At 42.3% G+C, this 22,717-nt stretch overlaps 1 protein-coding gene across 2 annotated transcripts in view; it reads left to right on the top strand.

Annotated features, from left to right (window-relative positions):
- The window catches only part of ABCG8 (ATP binding cassette subfamily G member 8), a 54,381-nt gene that overhangs the window by 20,079 nt on the left and 11,585 nt on the right, over nucleotides 1–22,717 (top strand). Inside the window, exons 7-11 of one of the 2 annotated variants that reach the window (XM_034953037.3) lie at nucleotides 18,068–18,230; nucleotides 18,318–18,398; nucleotides 19,875–20,074; nucleotides 20,494–20,570; nucleotides 21,234–21,501. In XM_034953037.3, coding sequence (XP_034808928.2) covers nucleotides 18,068–18,230; nucleotides 18,318–18,398; nucleotides 19,875–20,074; nucleotides 20,494–20,570; nucleotides 21,234–21,501 — 789 coding nt within the window. Of the gene's footprint in view, nucleotides 1–18,067; nucleotides 18,231–18,314; nucleotides 18,399–19,874; nucleotides 20,075–20,493; nucleotides 20,571–21,233; nucleotides 21,502–22,717 lie in introns of both variants that reach the window. The other variant, XM_003822709.6, reaches the window with a different exon arrangement.

The following is a 22,717-nucleotide window of genomic DNA, read 5'->3' as shown; positions in this document are numbered from 1 at the left end:
GATAGAACTCTCAATATCTATCTAGATAGAACTCTCACTATCTGGATAGAATTCTCGCCCTCTGGATACAACAACTCTCACTGTCTATCTGGATAGAATTCTTAGTCTCTGGATAGAAGTCTCACTCTCTGTCTGGATATAATTCTCAAAATCTGGGTGGAACTCTCACTATCTATCTGGATAGAATTCTCACCATCTGGATAGAACTCTCACTATCTGTCTGGATAGAACTCTCACTCTCAGAACTTTCTGGATAGAATTCTCACTGTCTGGATAGAATTCTCACCAAATGTCTGGATAGAATTCTCACTCTGTGGATAGAACTCTGACTGTCTATCTGGATAGAATTCTCTCCCTCTGGATACAACTCTCACTATCTGGATAGAATTCTCACACTCTGGATACAACTCTCACTCTCTGTCTGGATATAATTCTCACCCTCTGGATAGAATTCTCACTATCTGGATAGAATTCTCGCCATCTGCATGCACGAGATTCTAACTATCTGTCTAGATAGAATTTTCACCATCTGGATAGCGCTCTTACTATCTGGATAGAATTCTCACTCTGCATAGAACTCTCACTATCTATCTGGATAGAGCTCTTACTATCTGGATAGAATTCTCACTCTGCATAGAACTCTCACTATCTATCTGGATAGAATTCTCACTCTCTGGATAGATCTCTCACTATTTGTCTGGAAAGAATTCTCACTCTGTGGATAGAACTGTCACTATCAATCTGGATAGAATTCTCACCCTCTGGATAGAACTCTCACTATCTAGAAGGATTTCTCACCATCCAGATAGAACTCTCACTATCTGGATAGAATTCTCACTATCTGGATAGAACTCTCACTATCTATCTTGATAAAATTATCACCCTCTGGATAGCACTCTCACTATATATCTGGATAGAATTCTCGCTTGCTGGATAAAACTCTCACTATCCGTCTGGATAGAATTCTCACCATCTAGTTAGAACTTTCACTATCTGGATAGAATTCTCACTCTCTGGATAGAACTCTCACTATCTGGATAGAATTCTCATTCTCTGGATAGGTCTCTCATTATCTGGAGAGAATACTTATTCTCTGGATAGAACTCTCACTAGCAATGTGGATAGAATTCTCACCCTCTGGACAGAACTCTGAGTATCTGGATAGAATTATCATCCTCTGGATAGAACTCTCACTATCTATCTGGACAGAATTCTCACCCTCTGGATAGAACTCTCACTATCTGTCTGGATAAAATTCTCACTCTCTGGATAGAACTCTCACTATCTGTCTGGATAGAATTCTCACCATCTGGATAAAACTCTCACTCTCTGGTAGAATTCTCATGATCTGGATAGAACTCTCACTATCTGGATAGAATTCTTACACTCTGGATAGAACTGTCACTATCTTCCTGGACGGAACTCTCACCCTCTGGATAGAACTCTCACTATCTATCTGGTTAGAATTCTCACTCTCTCGATAGAAGTCTTACTATCTGGATAGAATTCTCACCATCTGCAGAGAACTCTCACTGTGTGTCTCGATAGAACTCTCACTACCTATCTGGATAGAACTCTCGCTATCTGGATAGAATTGTCACCATCTGGGTAGAACTCTGACAATCTCTCTGGATAGAATTCTCACCCTCTGGATAGAACTCTCACTATCTGGATAGAATTCTTACTCTCTGGATAGAACTCTCACTATCTGCTGTATAGAATTCTCACCCTCTGGATAGAACTGTCACTATCTGTCTGTATAGAATTCTCACCCTCTGGATAGAACTCTAACAATCTGGATAGAATTCTCACTCTCTGCATAGAACTCTCACTGTCTATCTGGATAGAATTCTCACTCTCTGGATAGAACTCTCACTATATATCTGGATATAATTCTCACTCTCTGGATAGAACTCTCACTATCCGGATAGAATTCTCACCATCTGGATAGAATTATCACTATGTATCGGGATAGAATTCTCACTCTCTGGATAGAACCCTCACTATCTATATGGAAATAATTCTCACCAACTGGGTAGAATTCTCCCTATCTAGATAGAATTCTCACTGTCTACATAGAGCTCTCGCTATCTGTCTGGATAGAATTCTCACCATCTAGATAGAACTCTCACTGACTGGATAGAATTCTTACTCTCTGGATAAACATCTCACTATCTTTCTTGTCAGAACTCTTACTACTTGGAAAGAATGCTCACTCCCTGTATAGAATTCTAACCATCTGGGGAGAATTCTCACTATCTATCTGGATAGAAGTCTCACTATTTGGATAGAATTCTCATTCTCTGGGTAGATCTCTCACTATCTGTCTGGATCATATTCCCATTCTGTGGATAGAACTCTCACTATCATTGCGGATAGAATTCTCACCATCTGGATAGAACTCTCACTATCTATCTGGATAGAATTCTCACTCTCTGGATAAAACTCTATCTGTCTGGATAGAATTCTCAGCATCTGGATAAAACTCTCACTGTCTGTCTGGTAGAATTCTCACCATCTGGATAGAACTCTCATTATCTGGATAGAATTCTTACTCTCTGGATAGAACTCTCACTATCTTTCTGGATAGAACTATCACCCTCTGGATAGAACTCTCACAATCTGGATAGAATTCTCACTCTCCAGATAGTGGACACTATGTCTCACTATCCGGATAGTGGACATAATTCTCACTATCCGGATAGAAATTTCACCATCTGCATAGAACTCTCACTACTGGAATAGAATTCTCACTCTCTGGGTAGAACTCTCACTATCTATCTGGATAGAATTCTCACCATCTGCATTGAAATCTCACTATCTATCTGGATAGAATTATCACTCTCTGGATAGAACTCTCACTATGTACCTCGATATAATTCTCACTCTCTGGATAGAACTAGCACTATGTGAATAGAATTCTTACTCTCTGGATAGAACTCTGGCTATCTGTCTGGATAGAATTCTCACCATCTAGATAGAACTCTCACTAACTGGATAGAATTCTTACTCTCTTGGTAAAAATCTCACTATCTTTCTGGATAGAACTCTTACTACCTGGAAAGAACTCTCAGTATCTGGCTAGATTTCTCACCATCTGGATAGAATTCTCACTATCTATCTTGATAGAATTCTCACTCTTTGGATAGAACTCTCACTATCTGTCTGGATAGAATTCTCAGCATCTGGATAGAACTCTCACTATCTGGGTAGTATTCTCACTCTCTTGGTAGAACTCTCACTATCTATCTGGATAGAATTCTCACAATCTGGATAGAAGTCTTACTATCAATCTGGATAGAATTCTCACTCTCTATAGAACTCTCACTATCTGGATAGATTTCTCAACATTGGAATAGAATTCTCACTAACTATTTGGATAGAATTGTCACTCTCTGGATAGAGTTCTGACTATCTATCTGGATAGAATTCTCAGCATCTGGATAGAACTCTCACTATCTGGATAGAATTCTCACTCCCTGGTTAGAACTCTCACTATCTACCTTGATAGAATTCTCACCATCTGGATAGAACTATCACTATCTATCTGGTTAGAATTCTCACTCTCTGGATGGAACTCTCACCACCTATCTGGATATAATTCTCAGTCTCTGGATAGGACTCACTATCTGGATAGGATTCTCACCATCTGGATAGAATTCTCACTATCTATCTGGATAGAATTCGCACAATCTGTATAGAACTCTCCCTATCTGTCCGGATAGAATTCTCACCATCTGGATAGAACACTCACAATCTGATAGAATTCTTAGAATTCTCACTCTCTAGATAGAACTCTCGCTATCTGTCTGGATAGAATTCTCACCATATGAGTAGAACTCTCACTAACTGCATACAATTCTTACTCTCTGGATGAAACTCTATCTTTGAGGATATAACTTACTATCTGGAAAGAACTCTCACTATCTGGATAGAATTCTCACCATCTGGATAGAATTCTCACTATCAGGGTAGAATTATCACTCTCTGGATAGAACTCTCACTATCTATCTGGATAGAACTCTCACTCTCTGGATAGAACTCTCACTAGCTATCTGGATAGAATTTACACCCTCTGGATAGAACTCTCACTATCTGAATAGAATTCTTACTCTGTGGTTAGAGCTATCGCTATCTGTCTGGATAGAATTCTCACCATCTAGATAGAACTCTCACTAACTGGATAGAATTCTTACGCTCTGGGTAAACATCTCACTATCTTTCTGGATAGAACTCTTACTACCTGGAAAGAACTCTCAGTATCTGGATAGAATTCTCACCATCTGGATAGAATTCTCACTATCTATCTGGATAGAATTCTCACCATCTAGGAGATATAGCTAATGCTAAATGACGAGTTAATGGGTGCAGCACACCAGCATGGCACATGTATACATATGTAACTAACCTGCACATTGTGCATATGTACCCTAAAACTTAAAGTATAATAATAATAAAATAAAATAAAATAAAAGAATTCTCACCATCTTGATAGAACTCTCACTGTCTCAGTAGCATTCTCACTCTCTTGGTAGAATTCTCACTATCTGGATAGAATTCTCACTCTCTGGATAGAACTCTCGCTATCTATCTGGATAGAATACTCACCATCAGCATAGAACTCTCCCTATGTATCCAGATAGTATTCTGACTATCTGGATAGAAGTCTCACCACCTGTCTAGATAGAATTTTCACCATCCAGATACAACTCTCACTATCTGAATAGAATTCTTACGCTCTTGATTGAACTCTTACTATCTATCTGGATAGAAATCTCACTCTCTGGATATATCTCTCACTATCTGTCTGGAAAGAATTCTCACTCCGTGGATAGAATTCTCACTCTCAATCTGGACATAATTCTTGCCCCTGGATAGAACTCTTACTATCTGGATAGAATTCTCACCATGTGGATAGAAGAGTAAGAATTCTATCCAGACAGTGAGAGTTCTATGCAGATGGTGAGAATTCTACCAGACAGATAGAGTTTTATCCAGATGGTGAGAATTCTATCCAGACAGATAGTGAGAGTTTTATCCAGAGAGTGAGAATTCTATCCAGATAGATAGTGAGAGGTCTATCCAGAGGTTGAGAATTCTATCGAGATAGATAGTGAGAGTTCCATCCAGATGGTGAGAATTCGATCCAGACACTGAGAGTTCCATCCAGAGGGTGAGAATTCTATCCAGGCAGATAGTGAAGGATCTATCAAGAGAATGAGAATTCTGTGCAGAAATATAGTGAGAGTTCTATGAAGAGAGTGACAATTCTATCTAGATTGACAGTGAGAGTTCTATGCAGAGACTGAGAATTCTATCCAGATAGTGAGAGCTCTATCCAGACGGTAAGAATTCTATCCAGGCAGATAGTGACAGTTCCATGCAGATGGTGAGAATTCTATCCAGACAGTGAGAGTTCTATCCAGAGGGTGAGAATTCTATCCAGATAGCAGGAGTTCTATCCAGAGAGTGAGAATTCTATCCAGATAGATACTGAGAGTTCTATCCAGACAGATAGTGAGAGTTCTATCCAGATGGTGAGAATTCTATCCAGATAGATAGTGAGAGTTCTATCTAGAGTGAGAATTCTATCCAGATAATGAGAATTCTATCCAGAGGGTGAAAATTCTGTCCAGATAGATAGTCAGAGTTCTATCCACAGAGTGAGAATTCTATCGAGACAGATAGTGGGAGTTCTATCCAGAGAGTGATAATTCTATCCAGATAGATAGTGAGAGTTCTATCCAGAGGGTGTGGAATTCTATCCAGACACATAGTGAGAGTTCCACCCAGATACTAAGAATTCTATCCAGATATAGTGAGAGGGAATTCTATCCAGACACATAGTGAGACTTCCATCCAAATACTAAGAATTCTATCCAGATAGGTAGTGAGAGTTGTATCCAGAGCGTGAGAATTCTATCCAGATATACAGTGAGAGTTCTATCCAGATAGATATTGAGAGTTCTATCCACAGAGTAAGAATTCTATCAAGATAGAGAGCGAGAGTTCTATCTAGAGTGGGAAGTCTATCCAGATAGGGAGAGTTATATCTAGAGGGTTAGAATTATATCCAGATAGATAGTCAGAGTTCTTGATAGAATTCTCACTCTCTGGATAGAATTCTATCTTGATAGTCTATCTTTCTGATATTGATAGTGAGAGTTCTATCCAGAGAGTGAGAATTCTATCAAGATAGAATTCTATCCAGAGAATTCTCTATCCAGAAATATAGAATATCAAATTGGATAGAGTTCTCTGGATAGAACTCCTGCTATCTGGATAGAGTTCTCACCCTCTGGATAGAACTCTCACTATCTGGATAGAATTCTCACTCTAGATAGAACTCTCACTACCTGTCTGGATAGAACTCTCATAATCTGGATAGAATTCTCTCTCTGGATGGAACTCTCACTATCTGTCTGGATAGAATTCTCAACCTCTGGATAGAGGTTATTCTCACCATAACCTCTATCCAGAGTTCTCACTCTATCCAGAGTTCTCACCTCTGGATAGAGGTTATTCTCTCATGGTTATTCTCACCATGTGGATAGAAGAGTTCTCACTCTCTGGAGAGAACGCTCACTATCTGGATAGAATTCTCACCATCTGGGTAGAACTCTCACTATCTGGATAGAATTCCCACTCTCTGGGTAGAAGTCTCACTATCTATCTGGATAAAATTTTCACCATCTGGATAGAACTCTCACTATCTATCTGGATAGAATTCTCACTCTCTGGATAGAATTCTTACTGTGTATCTGGATAGAATTTTCACTCTCTGGATAGAACTCTCACTATCTATATGGAGAGAATTATCACCATCTGTATAGAACTCTCATTATCTGAATAGAATTCTCACTCTCTGGATAGAACTCTCGCTATCTGTCTGGATAGAATTCTCACCATCTAGATAGAACTCTCACTAACTGGATAGAATTCTTACTCTGAATAAAACTCTCACTATCTTTCTGGATAGAACTCTTACTACCTGGAAACAACTCTCACTATATGGATAGTATTCTCACCATCTGGAGAGAATTCTCACTATCTAACTGGATAGAATAGAATTCTCACTTTCTGGATAGAACTCTCACTATCTGTCTGGATAGAATTCTCACCATCTGGATAGAACTCTCACGATCTGGGTAGAATTCTAAGTCTCTTGGTAGAACTCTCCCTATCTATCTGGATAGAATAGAATTCTCACTCTCTGGATAGAACTCTCACTATCTGTCTGGATAGAATTCTCACCATCTGGATAGAACTCTCACGATCTGGGTAGAATTCTAAGTCTCTTGGTAGAACTCTCCCTATCTATCTGTATAGAATTCTGATAATCTGGTTAGCACTCTTACTAACTGTCTGGATAGAATTCTCATTCTCTGGATAGAACTCTCACTCTCTGTCTAGGTAGAATTTTCACCATCTGGAAACAACTCTCACAATCTGGATAGGATTCTCACTCTCTGGATAGAACTCTTACTATCAATCTGGATAGAATTCTCACTGTCTGTATAGAACTTTCACTATCTGGATAGATTTCTCACCATCTGGATAGAATTCTCACTCTGTGGGTAGAACTCTTACTATCTATCTTGATAGGGTTCTCACCATATGGATAGAACTCTCACTATCTATCTGGATAGAATTCTCACTCTCTGGATATAACTCTCACTATCTGGATAGAATTTTCACTCTCTGGATATAACTCTCACTACCTATCTGGATATAATTCTCACTCTCTGGATAGCACTCACTATCTGGATAGAATTCTCACCATCGGGATAGAATTCTCACTATATAGCTAGATAGAATTCTCACAATCTGGATAGAACGCTCACTATCTATCTGGATAGAATTCTCACCATCTGGATAGAATTCTCACTATCTGCATAGAATTCTCACTCTCTAGATAGAACTCTCGCTATTCATCTAGAGAGAATTCCCATCTGAATAGTACTATCACTAACTGGATAGAATTCCTACTCTCTGGATAAAACTCTCACTATCTTTCCGGATAGAACTCTTAGTATCTGGAAAGAACTGTCACTATCTGGATAGAATTCTCACCCTCTGGATAGAACTCTCACTATCTATCTGGATAGAATTCTATGTCTCTGGATAGAATTCTCACTATCTGTCAGGATAGAATTCTCACCATCTGGATAGAACTCTCACTGTCTATCTTGATAGAATTCTCACCATCTGGATAGAACTCTCACTATCTGTCTGGATAGAATACTCACTATTTGGATAGAACTCTCACTATCTGTCTGGATAGAACTCTTACTATCTATCTGGATGGAATTCTCACTCTGTGGATAGAACTCTCACTATCTGTCTAGGTAGAATTCTCACTCTCTGGATAGAACTCTATTTGTCTAGGTAGAATTTTCACCATCCGGAAACATCTCTCACAATCTGGATAGGATTCTCACTCTCTAGGTAGAACTCTTACTGTCAATCTGGATATAATTCTCACTCTCTGGGTAGAACTCTCACTATCTGGATAGATTTGTCACCATCTGCATAGAATTCTCACTATCTATCTGGATAGAATTCTCACTCTCTGGGTAGAACTCTCACTATCTATCTGGATAGAATTCCCACCATCTGGATAGAACTCTTACTGTGTGGATAGAATACTCACTCTCTGGATAGAACTCTCACTCTCTCTATATATAGAATTCCCACGATCTGAATAGAACTTTCACTATCTGGATAGAATTCTCACTCTGTGGGTAGAGCTCTCACTATCTATTTTGACAGAATTCTCACCATATGGATAGAATTCTCACTATCTGTCTGGATAGAATTTTCACTCTCTGGATGGAACCCTCACTACCTATCTGGATATAATTCTCACTATCTGTCTGGATAGAATTTTCACTCTCTGGATGGAACCCTCACTACCTATCTGGATATAATTCTCACTCTCTGGATAGCACTCACTATCTGGATAGAATTCTCACCATCTGAATAGAACTGTCAGTATCTGAATAGAATTCTCACTCTCTGGATAGAACTCTATCTATCTAGATAGAATTCTCGCCCTCTGGATAGATCTCTCACCATCTGTCTGGGTAGAATTCTCTCCATCTGTATAGAACTCTAACTATCTGGATAGAATTCTCACCATCTGCATGGAACTCTCACCATCTGTCTAGGTAGAATTCTCACTATGTGGATAGAGCTCTCACTATCTGGATGGAATTCTCAATCTCTGCATAGAACTCTCACTATCTATCTGGATAGAATTCCCACCCTCTAGATAGAACTCTCACTCTCTGGATAGAATTCTCACCGTCTGCATGGAACTGTCACTATCTGGATAGAATTTTCACTCACTGTATAAAACTCTCACTATCTATCTAGATAGAATACTCACTATCTGGATAGAACTCTCACTGTCTATCTGGATAGAACTCTCACTGTCTATCTGGATAGAATTCTCACTCTCTGGATACAACTCTCACTATCTGGATAGAATTGAAACTCTCTGTATATAACTCTCACTATCTATCTAGATAGAATTCTCACTCTGTGGATAGAACTCTGACTATGTATCTGGATGGAATTCTTACCCTCTGGATACAACTCTCACTATCTGGATAGAATTCTCACTCTCTGGATAGAACTCTCACTATCTGTCTGGATAGAATTCTCACCCTCTGGATAGAACGCTCACTGTCTGGATAGAATTCTCAGCATCTGCATGGAACTCTCACTATCTGTCTATGTAGAATTCTCAACATCTGGATAGAGCTCTCACTATCTAGATAGAATTCTCACCATCTGCATGGAACTCTCACTATCTGTCTAGGTACAATTCTCATCATCTGGTTAGAGCTCTCACTATCTGGATAGAATTCTCAGTCTCTGCATAGAACTGTCACTATCTATCTGGATAGAATTCTCACCCTCTGAATAGAACTCTCACTATCTGGATAGAATTCTCACCATCTGGATAGAGCTCTCACTATCTGGATAGAATTCTCAGTCTCTGCGTAGAACTCTCATTATCTATCTGGATAGAATTCTCACTCTCTGGATCCATCTCTCACTATCTATCTGGATAGAATTCTCACTCTGTGGGTAGAACTCTCAGTATCAATCTGGATAAAATTCTCACCCTCTGGATAGAACTCTCACTATCTGGAAGGAATTCTCACCATCTGGATAGAACTCTCACTATCTGGATAGAATTCTCACTCTCTGGATAGAATTCTCACTATCTTTCTCGATAGAATTCTCACCCTCTGGGTAGAACTCTCACTATCTCTCTGGATAGAATTCTCACTCTGTGGATAAAACTCTCACTATCCGTCTGGATAAAATTCTCACCATCTGGATACAACTCTCACTATCTGGATAGAATTCTCACTCTCTGGATAGAGCTCTCACTATCTATCTGGATAGAATTCTCATTCTCTGGATAGAATTCTCACTATCTGTCTGGATAGAATTCTCACCCTATGGATAGAACTCTGGCTATCTATCTGGATAGAATTCTCACCCTCTGGATAGAACTCTCACTATCTGGATAAAATTCTCACTCTAGATAGAACTCTCACTCTATATCTGTATAGAATTCTCACCATCTGGATAGAACTCTCACTAACTGGATAGAATTCTCACTCTCTGGATAGAACTCTCACTGTCTGTCTAGATAGAATTCTCTCCATCTGGATAGAGCTCTCACTATCTGGATAGAATTCTCAATCTCTGCATAGAACTCTCACTATCTATCTGGATAGAATTCTCACCCTCTGGATAGAACTCTTACAATCTGGATAGAGCTCTCACTATCTGGATAGAATTCTCAATCTCTGCATAGAACTCTCACTATCTATCTGGATAGAATTCTCACCCTCTGGATAGAACTCTTACTATCTGGATAGAATTCTCACATCTGCATGGAACTCTCAGTATCTGTCTGGATAGAATTCTTACCATCTGGTTAGAGCTCTCAGTATCTGGATAGAATTCTCAGTCTCTGCATAGAACTCTCACTATCTGTCTGGATAGAATTCTCACTCTATGGATAGAACTCTGACTATCTATCTGGATAGAATTCTCACCCTCTAGATAGAACTCTCACTATCTGGATAGAATTCTCCCTATTGATAGAACTCTCACTCTCTATCTGGATAGAATTCTCACTGTCTGGATAGAACTCTCAATATCTATGTGGATAGAACTCTCACTGTCTATCTGGATAGAATTCTCACCCTCTGGATACAACTCTCACTATCTATCTGAATAGAATTCTTAATCTCTGGATAGAAGTCTCACTATCAGTCTGGATAGAATTCTCACCATCTGGATAGAACTTTCACTATCTGTCTAGATAGATCTCTCCCTATCTATCTGGATAGAATTCTCACTCTCTGGATAGAATTCTCACTATGTGTCTCGATAGAATGCTCACTCTGTGGATAGAACTCTGACTATCTATCTGGATAGAATTCTCACCCTCTTAGGCTACAGTAACCAAAACATCATGGTACTGGTACCAAAACAGAAATATAGATCAATAGAACAGAACAGAGCCCTCAGAAATAGCGCCGCATATCTACAACTATCTGATCTTTGACAAACCTGAGAAAAACAAGCAATGGGGAAAGGATTCCCTATTTAATAAATGGTGCTGGGAAAACTGGCTAGCCATATGTAGAAAGGTGAAACTGGATCCCTTCCTTACACCTTATACAAAAATCAATTCAAGGTGGATTAAAGACTTAAACATTAGACCTAATACCATAAAAACCCTAGAAGAAAACCTAGGCATTACCATTCAGGACATAGGCATGGGCAAGGACTTCATGTCTAAAACACCAAAAGCAATGGCAACAAAAGCCAAAATTGACAAATGGGATCTAATTAAACTAAAGAGCTTCTGCACAGCAAAAGAAACTACCATCAGAGTGAACAGGCAACCCACAAAATAGGAAAAAATTTTCGCAACCTACTCATCTGACAAAGGGCTAATATCCAGAATCTACAACGAACTCAAACAAATTTACAAGAAAAAAACAAACAACCCCATCAAAAAGTGGGCGAAGGACATGAGTAGACACTTCTCAAAAGAAGACATTTATGCAGCCAAAAAACACATGAAAAAATGCTCACCATCACTGGCCATCAGAGAAATGCAAATCAAAACCACAATGAGATACCATCTCACACCAGTTAGAATGGCAATCATTAAGAAGTCAGGAAACAACAGGTGCTGGAGAGGATGTGGAGAAATAGGAACACTTTTACACTCTTGGTGGGATTGTAAACTAGTTCAACCCTTGTGGAAGTCAGTGTGGCGATTCCTCAGGGATCTAGAACTAGAAATACCATTTAACCCAGCCATACCATTACTGGGTATATACCCAAAGGACTATAAATCATGCTGCTATAAAGACACATGCACACGTATGTTTATTGCGGCACTATTCACAATAGCAAAGACTTGGAAGCAACCCAAATGTCCAACAATGATAGACTGGATTAAGAAAATGTGGCACATATACACCATGGAATACTATGCAGCCATAAAAAATGATGAGTTCATATCCTTTATAGGAACATGGATGAAATTGGAAATCATCATTCTCAGTAAACTATCGCAAGAACAAAAAACCAAACACCGCATGTTCTCACTCATAGGTGGGAATTGAACAATGAGAACACATGGAAACAGGAAGGGGAACGTCACACTCTGGGGACTGTTGTGGGGTGGGGGGAGGGGGGAGGGATAGCGCTGGAAGAGATACCTAATGCTAGATGACGAGTTAGCGGGTGCAGCGCACCAGCATTTCACACGTATACATATGTAACTAACCTGCACAATGTGCACATGTACCCTAAAACTTAAAGTATAATTAAAAAAAAAAAAAAGAATTCTCACCCTCTGGAGAGAACTCTCACTATCTGGATAAAATTCTCACTCTAGATAGAACTCTCACTCTCTATCTGGATAGAATTCTCACCATCTGGATAGAACTCTCACTATCTGGATAGAATTCTCACACTCTGGATAGAACTGTCACTGTCTGGATAGAATTGTCACCATCTGCATGGAACTCTCACTATCTGTCTAGATAGAATTCTCACCATCTGGATAGAGCTCTCACTGTCTGGATAGAATTCTCAATCTCTGCATAGAACTCTCACTGTCTGGATAGAATTCTCAGTCTCTGTATAGAACTCTCACTATCTGTCTGGATAGAATTCTCACTCTGTGGATAGAACTCTCTGTATCAATCTGGATAGAATTCTCACCCTCTGGATAGAACTCTCACTATCTGGAAGGAATTCTCACCATCTGGATAGAACTGTCACTATCTGGATAGAATTCTCACTCTCTAGATAGAATTCTCACTATCTTTCTCGATAGAATTCTCACCCTCTGGATAGAACTCTCACTATCTCTCTGGATAGAATTCTGACTCTCTGGATAAAACTCTCACTATCTGTTTGGATAGAATTCTCACCATCTGGATAGAACTCTCACTATCTGGATAGAATGCTCACTCTCTGGATAGAACTCTCACTATCAATCTGGATAGAATTCTCACTCTCTGGATAGAGCTCTCACTATCTATCTGGATAGAATTTTCATTCTCTGGATAGATCTCTCACTGTCTGCCTGCATAGAATTCTCACTCTCTGGATAGAACTCTCAGTATCAATGTGGATAGAATTCTCACCCTCTGGATGGAACTCTCACTATCTATCTCAATAGAATTCTCACCCTCTGGATAGACCTCTCACTAGCTATCTGGATAGAATTCTCACTCTCTGGATAAAACTCTCACTGTCTGTCTGGATAGAATTCTCACCATCTGGATAAAACTCTCACTATCTGTCTGGTAGAATTCTCACCATCTGGATAGAACTCTCAGTATCTGTAAAGAATTCTTACTCTCTGGATAGAACTCTCACTATCTTTCTCGATAGAACAGTCACTCTCTGGATAGAATTCGCACTATCTATCTGGATAGGATTCTGTCTCTGGATAGAAGTCTCATTATCTGTCTGGATAGAATTCTCACCATCTGCATAGAATATTCACTATCTGTCTGGATAGAATTCTCACCAGCTGGAGAGAACTCTCACTATCTGGATAGAATAATCATCGTCTGGATAGAACTCTGACTCTCTGTCTGGATAGCACTCTCACTACCTTTCTCGATAGAATTCTCACTCTCTGGATACTACTCTCACTATCTGGATAGAATTCTCAGCATCTGGATATAATTCTCACTATCGATCAGGATAGAATTCTCACTCTGTGGATAGAACTCTGACAATGTATCTGGATAGAATTGTCACCCTCTGGATAGAACTCTCACTATCTGGATAGAATTCTCACTCTAGATAGAACTCTCACAATCTTTCAGATAGAATTCTCCTCCTCTGGATAGAGCTCTCACAGTCTGGATAGAATTCTCACTCTGTGGATAGAACTGTCACTATCTGGATAGAATACTCACCATCTCGATAGAACTCTCACTGTCTATCTGGATAGAGTTCTCAGTCTCTGGATAGAAGTCTCATTGCCTTTCTAGATAGAATTTTCACCATCCGGATACAACTCTCACTATCTAGATAGAATTCTCATTCTCTCGATTGATCTCTCACTATCTATCTGGATAGAATTCTCACTCTCTGGATAGATCTCTCACTATCTGTCTGGATAGAATTCTCACTGTGGATAGAATTCTCACTATCAATCTGGACATAATTCTTACCCTCTGGATTGAACTCTCACTATCTGGATAGAATTCTCACCATGTGAATGGAACTCTCACTATCTATCTGGATAGTATTCTCACTCTCTGGAAAGAACTCTCACTATCTTTCTGGATAGAATTCTTACCCTCTGGATAGAACTCTCACTATCTGGATAGAATTCTCAACATCTGGATAGAACTCTTACTGTCTATCTGAATAGAATTCTCACTCTCTGGATAGAACTCTCACTATCTATCTGGATAGAATTCTCACTCTTTGGATGAAACTCTCAGTATCTGTCTGGATAGAATTGTCACCATCTGGATAAAACTCTCACTATCTGTCTGGATAGGATTCTCACCATCTGGATAGAACTCTCAGTATCTGGATAGAATTCTTACTCTCTGGATAGAACTCTCACTATCTTTTTGGGTAGAACTGTCACCCTGTGGATAGAAATTTCTCTATCTGTCTGGATAGAATTCTCCCTCTCTGGATAGAAGTCTCATTATCTGTCTGGATAGAATTCTCACCATCTGGATAGAAGTGTCACTATCTGTCTGGATAGAATTCTTACCATCTGGACAGAACTCTCACTATCTGGATAGAATTCTCACCATCTGGCTAGAACCCTCACTATCTGTCTGGATGGAACTCTCACTATCTATGTAGACAGAATTCTCACTCTCTGGATAGAACTCTCGCTATCTGGGTTGAATTTTCACCATCTGGATGGAATTCTCACTGTCGATCACGTTGGAATTCTCACTCTGTGGATAGAACTGTGACAATCTATCTGGATAGAATTCTCACCCTCTGGATAGAACTCTCAGTATCTGGATAGAATTCTCACTCTTGATAGAACTCTATTTGTCTGCATAGACTTCTCACCATCTGGATAGAACTCTCAGTCTCTGGATAGAATTCTCACTGTCTGGATGGAACTCTCACTACCTGTCTCGAAAGAATTCTCACCCTCTGGATAGAACTGTCACAATCTGGATAGAATTCTCACTGTCTGGATATAATTCTCACTCTCTGGATAGAACTCACACTATCTGGGTAGAATTCTCACAATCTGGATAGAATTCTAACTCTGGATAGAACTCTCACTATCTATATGGAAAGAATTCACTCTCTGGATAGAATTCTCACTGTGTATCTTGATGGAATTCTCAGTCTGTGGATATAACTCTCACTATCTATCTGGATAGAATTTTTACTATCTGGATAGAATTCTCACTATCTGCGTAGTATTCTCACTCTCTGGATAGAACTCTCACTATCTATCTGGATAGAATTCTCACCCTCTGGATAGAACTCTCACTATCTGTCTGGGGAGAATTCGCTCCATCGTAATAGAACTCTCACTATCTGGATGGAATTCTCACTCTCTGGATAGAACTCTCACTATCTGTGTGGATAGAATTCTCACCATCTGCATAGAACTCTCACTATATGGATAGAATTCTGACTCTGGATCGAACTCTCACTATCTGTCTGGAAAGAATCCTCACTGTTTGGATAGAACTCTCATTTTCTGTCTGGATAGAATTTTCACCATCTGGATAGAATCTCACTATCTAGATAGAATTCTCATTCTCTGGATAGAACTCTCACTGTCTATCTGGATAGAACTCTCACTCTCTGTCTCGTTAGATCTCTCACTATCTGTCTGGATAGAACTCTAACTCTCTGGATAGAACTCTTAATAACTCGATAGAACTTTCACCATCTGGATAGAACTCTCACCATCTGAATAAAACTCTCACTGTGTGGGAATAGAACTCTCACTCTCTGGATAGAACTCTCACTATCTATCTGGATAGAATTCTCACCCTCTGGATAGAACTCTTACTCTCTGGATAGAATTCTCACTCTAGATAGAACTCTCACTATCTATCTGGATAGAATTCTTACTCTAGATAGAACTCTCACTATCTGTCTGGATAGAATTCTCACCATCTGGATCGAACTGTCACTATCTATCTGGATAGAACTCTCCCCATCTGGATTGAACTCTCACTATCTGGATAGAATGCTCACCCTCTGGATAGAACTCTCACTATCTGGATAGAATTCTCACCCTCTGGATAGAACTCTCACTCTCTGGATAGAATTCTCACCCTCTGGAGAGAACTCTCACTATCTGGATAGAATTCTCACTCTCTGGATAGAACTCTCACTCTCTGGATAGAACTCTCACTATCTGGGTAGAATGCTCACTCTCTGGATAGAACTCTCACTATCTATCTGGATAGAATTCTCACCCTCTGGATAGAACTCTCACTCTCTGGATAGAATTCTCACTCTAGATAGAACTCTCACTATCTATCTGGATAGAATTCTCACCATCTGAATAAAACTCTCACTGTGTGGGAATAGAACTCTCACTCTCTGGATAGAAATCTCACTTTCTATCTGGATAGAACTCTCACCATGTAGACAGAACTCTCACTATCTGGATAGAATTCTCACCCTCTGGATAGAACTCTCACTATCTGGATAGAATTCTCACCCTCTGGATAGAACTCTCACTCTCTGGATAGAATTCTCACCCTCTGGATAGAACTCTCACTATCTGGGTAGAATTCTCACTCTCTGGATGGAACTCTCACTATCTGGATAGAATTCTCACCCTCTGGATAGAACTGTCACTATCTATCTGGATAGAACTCTCCCCATCTGATTTGAACTCTCACTATCTGGATAGAATTCTCACTCTCTGGATGGAACGCTCACTATCTGGATAGAATTCTCACCCTCTGGATAGAACTGTCACTATCTATCTGGATAGAACTCTCCCCATCTGGTTTGAACTCTCACTATCTGGATAGAATTCTCACTCTCTGGATGGAACGCTCACTATCTGGGAGCCTAACTACTCAGCCTCCCCCTGACCAGCCCAACTTCTCCCCATGGAGGGGCACTGAGTCCTCATTAAAGCTTCCTGGACAGCTGGAGTTGGAGCCAGAGCATGACTGTCATGTGGCCCTTGGCTCTGAAGGCTCTTGCTCTGTCCTAAGATGTCCTCAAAATGAGCCTGGGTAGTGGGACTTGGGCGGGGCCTCTACTCTTTCCCATTTTTTGATCCACTGCTCTTACCCTGAGGCTTCTGCAGATGTGGTCAGGCCTGGCAGGGTGAAGGCCCAGCCCTTGGGGTCCCTCTGCCTCTCTCTGCTCTGCCCCTTGCTTCATGGCTGAGGGTGGGGAGAATGTCCCAGAGCCCCATGAGGGGTGATCAGCATTGTGAGCTGGGCGTGCACCAAGCTCTTCACCTGTGAGCAGGTGCCAGGGAATAGGCCACCTGTGACTCCACATCCCCTGCTTGCAGTGGACCTGACCAGCATTGACAGGCGCAGCAGAGAGCAGGAATTGGCCACCAGGGAGAAGGCTCAGTCACTCGCAGCCCTGTTTCTAGAAAAAGTGCGTGACTTGGATGACTTTCTATGGAAAGCAGAGACGAAGGATCTTGACGAGGACACCTGTGTGGAAAGGTAAGGTGGCAGGCGACTCTGAGAGGAGAGCTCCCTGCAGAAGGTGGCTGCCCCCATGACCTGGCCACATCTTCTGCCTCCCAGCAGCGTGACCCCACTAGACACCAACTGCCTCCCGAGTCCTACGAAGATGCCTGGGGCGGTGCAGCAGTTTACGACGCTGATCCGGTAATTATCTGTCATTTTATTACTGAACCCGCCCCCCTGCCCAAGTCTTTGTATATCACATTAAGCCCTTTCTATTAAAGTGAATTTAAAGGAGAAAGTGAGAGGTAGAGTCATTTGAAAAAACAGCATCCAGCAGGGCGTTGGTGGCTTATGCCTGTAATCCCAGCACTCTGGGAGGCTGTGGTGCGTGGATCACTTAAGTTCAGGAGTTCGAGACCAGCCTGGGCAACAAGGTGAAAGCCCATCTCTACAAAAAATTATAAAAATTAGCCAGTTATGGTGGCGTGGGCCTACCTGGTAGGCTGAGGTGGGAGGATTGCTTGATTCCTGGAGGTGGAGGCTGCAGTGAGCCGTGATTGCACCTTCACTCCAGCCTAGGCAGCAGAGCAAGACCCCATCTCAAAAAAAGGAAACAGCATTGTTGGGACCAGCACTAACCTTCAGTGCGACACAGAACACCCCTATTGCTTTTATTCTTTAAGCAAAATTAAGATATCCTCACCGGCTGGAAGATCGTAGAAATAGCATAGGGTCATTGAGAAAAATGGAGACAATAGGAGAGAATCTCTGGTTAAAAGGGAAGTCGCGGTCATACCAGCCCTCAAAGAAAGCCAGACGGCACTGTATGGCATGTGTCTTTCCTGATGTTTCCATGCATACACACATTTGTAAACGTAGCGGGATCATACTCTGCATGCTGGTCTGTAGCTGGTTTCTTTTCAGTTAGGGCAGCACCTCTCCCTCCCGTCTGATTGGGTCTTCCTCGGCATTCCAGTTAGTCTAGCCGTAATCACCCACCCATTAAGTCCATCTTGATGGCCAGATTATCTTCAGGCTTTTGCTACTACAAGCAATGAGGCAGCAGACATCATTGAGCGTACATTTTTTTTTTTTTTAACACAGAGACTCTCTCTGTCACCCAGGCTGGAGTGCACTAGGGCAATCTTGGCTCACTGCAACCTCCGCCTCCCAGGTTCAAGTGATTCTCCTGCCTCAGCCTCCCAAGTAGCTGGGATTACAGGTGTGCGCCACCACTCCTGACTAATTTTTTGTGTGTTTTTAGTAGAGATGGAGTTTCTCCACGTTGGCCAGGCTGGTCTCGATCGCCTGGCCTCAAGCGATCCACCTGCCTCAGCCTCCCAAAATGCTGGGATTACAAGCGTGAGCCACCACGCCCAGCCTGTCCGTACATCTTTATGGATGTAATTGATTTTTTCCTCAGGATCATTTCTTTGAGTAACATTGCCAAGCTGATACATTCATGATAAAAGTAACAATCATTTATTGAGTACCTACTGTGGGACAGATGCTGTCATTGGTTTTCTGATTTAATCCTCAGAGCCACTCTATGAGGCAGGTATTACCATCCCCATTTTGCATAGGAGAAAAACGAGGCTTACGGAGACTGTGACATTCCCAGGGTCACGGGGCTGGTGTATGCTGTTGCCTCAGCATCTCTTCCTTTTGGTTTTTAAGTCGTCAGATTTCCAACGACTTCCGAGACCTGCCCACCCTCCTCATCCATGGGGCGGAGGCCTGTCTGATGTCACTGACCATCGGCTTCCTCTATTTTGGCCATGGGAGCATCCAGCTCTCCTTCATGGATACAGCCGCCCTCTTGTTCATGATCGGTGCTCTCATCCCTTTCAACGTCATTCTGGATGTTATCTCCAAATGTGAGTGTGGCCCACTGGCATGGCCAGGCAGGACCTCAGCCACCTCCAAGCTGTGTTCCTCTGAGCTCCTGGGGAGCGGGTTTGATTTTATTGTGATTGTGATATATAAGACAATAATGTTTTTAAAGTTTGCATGTTAATATTAGCATACAAATGAAAGTAAATTACCGAGTCTTAGCTGTTCCTATCCTAGCAGGATTTATATTTGACAGCAGAACACGAGCTACAGACTTGGAAAACCTGAGGAGCCTCATCAAACATCTAAATTAGGATGGTTTACTGTGCCTATTTAAAAAAAAAAAAGAGAGACTTGGGCAATATGATAACTACTTTGAATTGTATTAAGAGTGTCTCCAAAACAGAAACACTGTAGATTTATTCTACTTTTTTATTCTCTTTTCCTTTCCCTTATTTTTTAGGTTACTCAGAGAGGGCAATGCTTTACTATGAACTGGAAGACGGGCTGTACACCACTGGTCCATATTTCTTTGCCAAGGTGACTGGGCAGGGTTGAGAGCAAGTGCCCCCCCACCCACCAGGGTGGGGGTAAGTGTGGAGAAAACATTGCTACAAGGAAGGCTTTTCTGAACCATGGGGCCGTGGGTCATGTGAAGTCACAGATGCCACCAGATGCCACATTTTCTAGGGGAGTTTCAGAGACTTGAACTTTTATTTTAAACATTTGCCAAAACACCAGGACTGTGGACCAGGAATGATAGTTTTCTGGCCAGAAGGAATCTAAAAAAAAGAAGTCCTCATTGTATTTTACCTTTTCAGAGCCTCACTGTGGCCCCCCAGCAGGCCAGGCAGGTGTTTCCAGGAAGCAGAGGTTCAGAGAGGCTACGTGGCTCTCCAAGGCCACACAGCTACTTGATCTGGTCAGGGGGAGTAGGGACTTGAAAGCAGTTCTTAGGACAGCAGGTGCCCATTGCTGCCCTGGGGGAAACTCGCTGAACTGCCCTAGAGGGAGCACTTGGTATCTGCAAGGAGGAGGCCAGCACTGAGCTCATGCTCCTGGGTCCCAGCACACCCTCCTGCCACAGCCTCCTCATCACCAGGAGGGAAGGTTGCCATCTGGGGGCACTGCTACTTTTAAACGTTTATAATAATGGCAGTGAAGGTGCTGGCTTCATATCCTTGCAAGGGCTGTTCTTTGCAGATCCTCGGGGAGCTTCCGGAGCACTGTGCCTACATCATCATCTACGGGATGCCCACCTACTGGCTGGCCAACCTGAGGCCAGGCCTCCAGCCCTTCCTGCTGCACTTCCTGCTGGTGTGGCTGGTGGTCTTCTGTTGCAGGATTATGGCCCTGGCCGCCGCGGCCCTGCTCCCCACCTTCCACATGGCCTCCTTCTTCAGCAATGCCCTCTACAACTCCTTCTACCTCACCGGGGGCTTCATGATAAACTTGAGCAGCCTGTGGACAGGTAAGGCCTGCCCCCGGGGCCTGGGCCAGCTTTGTTAGGACTCATGTGACTGGATGAAGCCTGCTTTCATCTGGAGATGGACACTTACCACTTAGATCCAACTCGAGTCTGGCCCTTCTGGAAGCAGAGGCCTTTGCCCACTGCCCTGGAGGCCAAAGGAATGATTCCATTAGAGATTCCAGATGCACCTCCTCCTATCCCACAGCTGATATCCAGAAGTCGCCCTTGACTGTCTCCCTCCCTCTCCACGTCCACCTGTGAGCCAGGTTGATTCTGCCTCCTGTTTCTCTGAAATGTCTGCTTGGCTGTGTCTCCATCCCTGGCCACCATTGTTTGAGCCTGGGCCACTGCCATAGCCTGGTCTCTGTAACCTGGGCCCCTCCACATCCCTCTCGACTCAGCCATGCAGAGTGAGCTTTCCAAGGTGCAAACCCATGCCCCTCTTTGTTCAAATCTTCCCAGGGCTGCTCAATCCCTGTGGCCTCCCCAGCTTTCTGAAGCCCCCAGCATACCCCACTCTCTCACCTCTGAGCCTGCCCAGCTATTGTCTCTGGGAATGTCATGCCCGCCTTCCATGGGGCATCTCTTCTGCCAGGGCTTTCCTGATGCACCCAGGCAGGGCTTATTGCCTCCTTCCCCTCCCCGTACCATGCCACCTCCATAGGATCAGGGCACAGGCTCCATTGTCTCTGGTGTGGGGCCGCTGACTCTCCTCAGCCCGCACAGTCCATGAAGCTGAGCACGTGCAGGGATGCCTCATCACATGCCTCTCGAGAATTGCTATGGATCAAATGTGTGGGTGACCCCGTGGCCTCTCAGCTCCCTCGGCCCCAGTCCATGTCCCCAGCAACCCCTCTGCCCTTTTGCCTTTTGGTCTCTGGTCTCTCTCCCCTCCTTGCTCATCAGAGAACTTGGGCCAGAGCCACCATGGCCCTGTCTCAGAGAGTGGGATGTGCCCTTGTGCAGGTAAGCGAGACTGTGTGACTGTGGGGAGACCATGGGAATATGGGGAGACTGAATACGGGGGAGACTGTGTCGATATAAAGGAGATCATGGGAATACGGGGAGACCATGAGGATAGGAGGAGACCGTGGGAATATGGGGAGACGGTGAGAATATGGGAAGACTGCAAGAATATAGGGAGACCATGGGAATATGGGGAGACTGGGAATATGGGGAGATCACATGAATATGCAGGAGACTGTGAGAATATGGG

Source organism: Pan paniscus, chromosome 12 (assembly GCF_029289425.2).
Source record: "Pan paniscus chromosome 12, NHGRI_mPanPan1-v2.0_pri, whole genome shotgun sequence".
Taxonomy (NCBI): Eukaryota; Metazoa; Chordata; class Mammalia; order Primates; family Hominidae; genus Pan; species Pan paniscus.
This window is presented reverse-complemented; position numbering and strand designations above follow the sequence as displayed.